We start from the raw sequence: 8,030 nt of genomic DNA, 5'->3' as shown, positions 1-8,030 counted from the left end.
AAGGAAAAAAACGAACAGAAACCCTCAACCAACGGCACACACCCTTATAGTCGGGTCCGAGCGACCCCACAACCCTTGATGCACAAGGAGGTTCCAAATCTAGAGAGCTTAGTATATTTGCATTATTAATTGTGGCAGCGCAAACAAGTGACGTTGGCAAGCACTGCTTCTAGTTCTGCGGAGCTGACAACGTGGCTATGCGTTTTGGTTGGTTCCCTGGCTCCAGTTCCGATCGATAAAAGTTGGTCAGCCTTGGCTTCGTTGGGAGCGTGTGAGATTTGTATTCCCGACTATGCCTAATTGGATCTGGGGTGTTCTACAGGCCCTCTTTGATGTTTCATTCTCCGGAGCGATGATTCGCTATGCAAATTGTGGTCACCCGTGTCTTGGTCTACATCGACGGTTTTTCGACCGCTGCTTCTACAAGCTTTTGCATTTCAACAAGTTTGCTCCATGAAGACGGGGACCCTGATGCGACAATGAGCATGTAGGGTCCTCTGGATCAACGAATTGAGGTGCTAAATTCACATATAATGGACTCCGAAGAGTTAATTTAGGCTCGCACAACCTACAAATAATGTCTGTTTTTTTTTTGTTAAAAAACATTTGAAGTGTCCGGATTGGAGCTGTCTCCACATTAGAAATTTGTTTAGAGAGAGCAGAGCACCCAAATGCCCAGCCAAAAATGCTAGACTTACTAAAGAAACTACGTATGCTTACGTAACTTGACTAACAACTAATCCCTCCGCCCCCCTGATTTCAATTGGGTGGGGTCCCTCCCCTAATTCCCTCCAACAGAAAAAAAAAGACACCCAAGCTGTTACGTTAGTTTACGTACAACAGCTACGTAGGTGTAGCATTGCTGCCCAAAGGAAAAAGTCCAAAATAAACCTTGAACATGTAGATGAAAGCTAAATCAAACCCTGAACTTGCAATCCCGGAAATCAGCACACCGAACTCATTGATCCCGGTCTATTTTAAACCTTGAAGGCGTTTCCAAACAGGGATTGTGCACGTGGCAGACCAACTCCCGGGATTGTTGGCTACACACGCGATTGGGCCGGCCCATCAGGCGTGAAGGGAGATTTTTTTTCTTTTTTTCATTTTACTTTTTCGTAAGTGCGACATAAAAATAACCAAAAATAAGACAGCAGGCAGAGTCGAACTTGTCCCTTGGCCTATCGATATCCACTTGCTAGCCACGAGAGTAGATCACTATTAGTGCAACAAGTTGAAGCGCGAACATAATTAATCAGACACCAGCGTCGAGATTTGTAAACATTTTTTGGGAGCAAACAAATTTTGAAACGTATTTTTTTTTGAAATCCCCAAGATATTCTAAGGTGCGAACACTTTTTTAATTTTGAATACTTTTGAAAAAAAGGAACAACTTTTTTGAAAACACAATCAGTTTTTACAAAGCGAATACTCTTCGAAACATAAAAATAACAATAAAAAGGGAACAATTCTTGAATCCAGAAAAAAAATATGCACAAACTTTCAAAAAAATGTTTACTATAATTTTTTCATAAATTCAAAAATGTTAAAGCATTTCATAAGTTGCTGAATAGTTAAAAAATGTTCATGTATTCTAATTTTGTCACAAACTAAAAACTGTTTGGTGTTTAATAAAAATTGTTTGGAGTTCTCAAGTTCTGTCTAAATTTTTAAAACTGTTCGTGATTTTAAAAGTTATTTACATTTATCAAAAGATGTTCGGAATTGTGTCGCATTTTCCTTACAGATGTTTTTGGAATTTCATAAATTATTTGCGTTAAAAATGAGCATTTTGAAATTGTTCAAAAAACAATTCATGAAATGTTTGATTTTCTAACATGTTTAGATATATGTTCGCTCCTTTCTGTTCTTATAAATGTGACTACCTAGCGTCATGTGCAGCCTTCAGGGCCAGTGGCTAGCCGGGGTTGCGCTCTGAATACGAGAACCAGAGTTGCAGTCCTATGAATACGGTGTATAGCGTATTTTTCTTTTGTCGCCTAGTAATTTTTCATCGATCCTTATAAAAGACAACTGGCTTTGTGTAGTTATATAAGAAAAAAGTTCGTTGTTATTACAAATGTACTAAAAATTTATTATCATTATGAAAATAAATAACAAAAAATGGAAAAGAAAAAACGTAGCAGCACGAGTGATTGCGCTAATGGGCCGGCCCGATTCGTCTTAATGTCCTGCCAGCCGGTCAACGCCCAGAATTTGACTTGCCACGTCAGCGAATACCAGCTAAACGGGCTCAAGGTTCAAAATAGACCGGATCAGGAAGTTGGGTGTGCTGATTTCCGGGATTGCAAGTTCAAGGTTTGATTTAGCTTTCGTTTATAAGTTTAAGGTTTATTTTGGACTTTTTCCCTGCCCAAATGCCGTATGCCGATTTGTGGCTCGGTCGCTGGCGCGGCGAAGCAGAGCACCCGCAACGCGCGGCCGCCGCACCACCTCGTGGCCCCGAAGCCGCACCACCCACCCCACCCGCGCACGCGCATGCAATGCATGACGATCGACGCCCCGACGCCCACCGCCACGAGCACCGCCCATGGCCGGCTTCCTCCAGCGCCACGTCCTCCCGCCCTTCCGCCGCCCGCCGCTCCCCTTCTTCCGCCACGGCGCCGGCGCCGCGTCCTCCGCCAACCAGCCCCAGGGCCGCCGGCCATGGACGCCCAGCCGCATCCTCGACCCCGGGGACGACGTCGTCCTTAACTGGAACCGCCTCTTCCTCGTCACCTGCATGGTCGGCCTCTTCGTCGACCCCATGTACTTCTACCTCCTCTACGCCAAGACGCAGGCGTGTGTCAAGATGAACATGGGCATCGGCGTCGCCGTCACCGCCGTGCGCACCGTCGCCGACCTCTTCTACCTCGCGCACATGATCCTCAAGTTCCGCACCGCTTTCGTCGCGCCCAGCTCGCGCGTGTTCGGGCGCGGCGAGCTCGTCAGGGACCCCGACCAGATCGCCATCCGGTACCTCAAGAACGACTTCATCATCGATCTCGCCGCCATGCTCCCGATTCCCCAGGCATGCCTCCATCCCTCCCTCCTTCTCCCTACCTCTCCATCGTCAATGGGCATATCCACAGCGTCGACGCATTTCAAATCTGGCACTCTTTGTATATTTATCATAAATTTTAGAAATGTCATTACAGTGTGATGAATTTTGGCGTGATACAGTTAATCCGGTGTTCCTTGTGAAGGACATGATTAATGTGCATGCAACGACACTGCATTCAGACCTTGATACAGCTTCCCTGATCAAATGTTGTGTCAGTTATATATATATACCTACTACTAATTCAGCTCAAATGTGTAAGCAGGAATGTTACAGAGAATCAAACACAATAGCTAGCTAGCTAGCTAGCTAATTTGATGCGTTCGGCAATAGTCACATACTGAATACTCCTACTACGAGATAATTAAGCTGAGCAGGCCTATTGTTGCAGATCATTATCTGGTTTGTGATACCAGCTGTGAGCACCACCTCAGCAAACCACACCAACAACACGCTGTCGATGATCGTGCTGATCCAGTACATACCCAGAGTGTTCCTCATCATATCCCTCAACTCCAAGATCGTCAAGTCCAGTGGAGTGGTCACAAGAACTGCCTGGGCAGGGGCTGCCTACAACCTGCTTCTCTACACACTCGCCAGTCATGTATGTATGCAATGCACGCCGTCGTCTTCTGAGGCAGAGGAATGGATTCATATGATACGTTAATGTATGTATGTACGTTAATTATGCAGGTTCTCGGCGCCCTGTGGTACCTCTTGTCCATTGAGAGGCAGTACACCTGCTGGGTGGACCAATGCACAAGCGATAATGGCACTGACCCCAGGGTGCCCATATGTGACATGAGCTATCTGGACTGCAAAACGCTTGAGGATCCTGTTCGGATGAAGTGGCACGCGGCCAGCAACATCACTAAGCAGTGCGGACTTCCCGGGGCGAAATTTGAGTACGGGTTGTTCGAGGATGCTCTGAAGCTCGATATCGTCGACGCGTCCTTCTTCGAGAAGTATCTCTACTGCCTCTGGTGGGGTTTCCGGAACTTGAGGTATGCATATGCATATATGTGTGTATAAGGATGCAGTTCTTTTGATGTCTGAACTGAGTATGCGATCATTATAAATAAATACATGATGATGCAAGGACAACTGAATTTGTGTTTGTTTTCTGCAAGTTCTTATGGACAGAACTTGCAGAACAGCACCTACGCAGGGGAGACTATATTCTGCATCCTCATCTGCATCATGGGCCTTGTTTTCTTCTCACATCTCATTGGAAACATGCAGGTATTTATTTGTTTATTATCCTGAAAATGGATGCTCATTTTTCATGTTTTAGAAACTGTCCTAAAGCTGTGGATATTGCCCAAGTCGACATACATTGTTCATTGTTCCATCTTGCCTTTTTTTTTTGCTTCGCAGACGTACTTGCAGTCGATGACGGTGAGGCTGGAGGAGTGGCGGGTGAAGCGGCGCGACATCGAGGAGTGGATGCGTCACCGGCAGCTTCCCCTGGAGCTCCAGGAGCGCGTCCGGAGGTTCTTCCAGTACAAGTGGCTGGCCACCAGGGGCGTCGACGAGGAATCCATCCTCCAGTCGCTGCCCCTCGACCTCCGCCGCGAGATCCAGCGCCACCTCTGCCTCGCCCTCGTCCGGCGGGTGCGTTGCCACGCCATATGCCATTTTCTCTCCGCCGCCGGTACGGTACGGTGACTCGGAGTCTCGGACGCTGAACGTCGGCATTAACCGTGGTCTTGCTTTGCAGGTGCCTTTCTTCTCGCAGATGGACGAGCAGCTGCTGGACGCCATCTGCGAGCGGCTGGTGTCGTCGCTGAGCACCAAGGACGCGTACATTGTGCGGGAGGGCGACCCCGTGAGCGAGATGCTCTTCATCATCCGTGGCGAGCTGGAGAGCTCGACGACGGACGGCGGCCGGACCAACTTCTTCAGCTCCATCACGCTCCGGCCGGGGGACTTCTGCGGCGAGGAGCTGCTGACGTGGGCGCTGATGCCCAACCCGAGCCTCAACTTCCCGCAGTCCACGCGCACGGTGCGGTCGGTGACGGAGGTGGAGGCGTTCGCGCTCCGGGCCGAGGACCTCAAGTACGTGGCCAACCAGTTCAAGCGCCTCCACAGCAAGCGGCTGCAGCACGCGTTCCGGTACTACTCCCACCAGTGGCGGAGCTGGGGCGCCTGCTTCGTGCAGGGCGCCTGGAGGCGGTACAAGAAGAGGAAGCTCGCCAGGGAGCTCATGAAGCAGGAGGGGCTCCTCTACGACCAGGGCGACGACGACGGGCAAGGCGGGGCTGGCGCCATCGCCGGCGCCGACGCCAGCACGCCGCTGCTCGGCGAGTACAAGGGCGGCGCTGGCGCGGCGTCGTCGTCCGCGGAGGGCGCCGACGGCGGCGGCACGCACCTGGGCGCCACGTTCCTGGCATCCAAGTTCGCCAAGAACACCAAGAAGGGCGCGCACCAGAAGAGCATGTCGCAGCGGATCGACGACGTGTCCACCATGAAGTTCCCCAAGCTGGCCAAGCCCGACGAGCCGGATTTCTCTTTGCACTCCGAGGACACGCTGTAAAATGGAACACGATACGTACACTGCGTGCAGCCGAAACCACTACCGTTTCTTCTCTTGTTCGGTTGTTCCTCCTCCTCTTTTGTTGGGTCACTAACGCTGGTCAGGATCATGAAAGGGCTGCTGCGTAGATAGATGGAGCTGGAGTCGCATGTTGTACTGTACACTAGTGCTGATTTAGGAAAGTTGATCTTACTTGAGAAACACTTACCAATGTAAGTGTACTCCAGCGATCCTGCCTGAATGTGAAAAGCTGACCAGACATGTTGTGACAGGTAAGAGCAACTCCAACGCGCATACCCTTTTCGACCTCGTGGACGGCCTGCTGTTTTTTTTTCAAACATAATTCAAATAAAATACAAACATTTTACATAGTTTCACAACCAAACAAATATATCATGCTTCCTCTGTCTCATATTGTCAAAAACACTCTTATATTATGAGACAGAGGGAGAAGTTTACAAGCCAAATAAATATATCATAGTTTACAAGCCAAATAAAAATTAAATTGTTTCAAATACATTAAAAAGGAGATACATCTATTGGTTGCCAACATAAGCCCACATAAAAGCAACCAAATCATTTTGCAGTTGAATGTGAGTTTCCCGATCACGTATTTGATGATGAAATTGGGTGAACTGTGCAAACGTTGCCGCTCCTTCATGCTGAGGCACAATATTGTCACCCTGAAACTGAAACCCTTGGTCATAGATACGTTCCTGACGCTCATCCTTTACAATCATATTATGTATGATCACACAAGCAGTCATCACCACCCACAATTTCTTGGTGCTCCAAGTTCTAGCAGGATACTGAACGATGCCCCGTCTTGTGCTTGGGAAAATCTCTTCCTGTTTTCTTCTACAGGGTTGGTGTTGGGGAACGCGTTAATTTCAAAAATTTCCTATGATCACGCAAGATCTATTTAGGTGATGCATAGCAACGAGAGGGGAGAGTGTGTCCATGTACCCTCGTAGATCGAAAGCGGAAGCGTTTAGTTAACGCGGTTGATGTAGTCGAACGTCTTCGCGATCCAACCGATCCAAGCACCGAACGTACGTCACCTCCGCATTCAGCACACGTTCAGCTCGATGACGTCCATCGTACTCTTGATCCAGTTGAGGCCGAGGGAGAGTTTTGTCAGCACGACGGCGTGGCGACGGTGATGATGAAGTTACCGGCGCAACGCTTCGCCTAAGCACTACGACGATATGACCGAGGTGTGTAACTGTGAAGGGAGGCACCACACACGGCTAAAAGATCAACTTGATCAACTTGTGTGTTTATGGGGTGCCCCTTGCCCACGTATATAAAGGAGGGAGGAGGAGGAGGAGGCCCGCCTAGGAAGGGCGCGCATATAGGGGGAGTCCAACTAGGATTCCCAATCCTAGTTGGAGTCTCCTTCCTTTTCTTAGAGGGGAGAGGGGGAAGGAGCAGGAGAGGAAGAAGGAAAGAGAGGGGGCGCCGCCCCCTTCCTAGTCCAATTCGCACTTGCCATGGTGGGGCACCCCATGAGGCCCTTCTCTCCTTTCCCGTATGGCCCATTCAGGCCCACTACTTCCCCCGGCGTATTCTCGTAACTCTCCGGTACTCCCAAAAATACCCGAATCACTCGAAACCTTTTCGATGTCCGAATATAGCCTTCCAATATATAGATCTTTACGTCTCGACCATTTAGAGACTCATCGTCACGTCCATGATCTCATCCGGGACTCTGAACAAACTTCGGTCATCAAATCACATAACTCATAATACACATCGTCATCGAACGTTAAGCGTGCGGACCCTACAGGTTCGAGAAATATGTAGACATGATCGAGACACATCGCCGATCAATAACCAATAGCGGAACCCGGATGCTCATATTGGCTCATACATATCCTACGAAGATCTTTATCGGTCAAACCGCATAACAACATACATTGTTCCCTTTGTCATCGGTATATTACTTGCCCGAGGTTCGATCGTCCGTATCATCATAACTAGTTCAATCTCGTTATCGGCAAGTCTCTTTACTCGTTCCGTAATGCTTCATCCCGCAACTAACTCATTAGTCACATTGTTTGCAAGGCTTATAGTGATGAGCATTACCGAGAGGGCCCAGAGATACCTCTCCGATACACGGAGAGACAAAATCTCGATCTATGCCAACCCAACAAACACCTTCGGAGACACCTGTAGAGCATCTTTATAATCTCCCAATTACGTTGTGACGTTTGATAGCACACAAGGTGTTCCTCTGGTATTCGGGAGTTGCATAATCTCATAGTCCGAGGAACGTGTATAAGTCATGAAGAAAGCAGTAGCAATGAAACTGTAACGATCATAAAGCTAAGCTAACGGATGGGTCGTGTCCATCACATCATTCTCCTAATGATGTGATCCCGTTCATCAAATGAAAATACATGTCTATGGTTAGGAAACATAACCATGTTTGAT

At 48.5% G+C, this 8,030-nt stretch overlaps 1 protein-coding gene across 1 annotated transcript; it reads left to right on the top strand.

Annotated features, from left to right (window-relative positions):
- The first annotated feature begins 2,548 nt into the window (after window positions 1-2,548).
- Window positions 2,549-5,852, top strand: LOC119293409 (cyclic nucleotide-gated ion channel 18-like). The gene is made up of 6 exons (XM_037571898.1): window positions 2,549-3,028; window positions 3,450-3,662; window positions 3,752-4,062; window positions 4,189-4,300; window positions 4,436-4,672; window positions 4,779-5,852. Exons 1-6 carry the CDS (start codon window positions 2,549-2,551, stop codon window positions 5,592-5,594), a joined length of 2,169 nt encoding a protein of 722 aa, XP_037427795.1. The 3' UTR covers window positions 5,595-5,852.
- The last annotated feature ends 2,178 nt before the right edge of the window (window positions 5,853-8,030 follow it).

This window comes from Triticum dicoccoides, chromosome 4B (genome assembly GCF_002162155.2).
Source record: "Triticum dicoccoides isolate Atlit2015 ecotype Zavitan chromosome 4B, WEW_v2.0, whole genome shotgun sequence".
NCBI lineage: Eukaryota > Viridiplantae > Streptophyta > Magnoliopsida > Poales > Poaceae > Triticum > Triticum dicoccoides.
The sequence above is the reverse complement of the archived record's forward strand: the minus strand, read 5'-3'. Positions and strand labels throughout refer to the sequence as shown.

Bases quoted from the DNA above. Each gene is read 5' to 3' on its own strand.
- LOC119293409 (XM_037571898.1), top strand. From the start codon at position 2,549: ATGGCCGGCTTCCTCCAGCGCCACGTCCTCCCGCCCTTCCGCCGCCCG. The intron at 3,663-3,751 runs GTATGTATGCAA...TTAATTATGCAG, and splicing joins TCTACACACTCGCCAGTCAT to GTTCTCGGCGCCCTGTGGTA. The intron at 4,301-4,435 runs GTATTTATTTGT...TTTGCTTCGCAG, and splicing joins ATCTCATTGGAAACATGCAG to ACGTACTTGCAGTCGATGAC.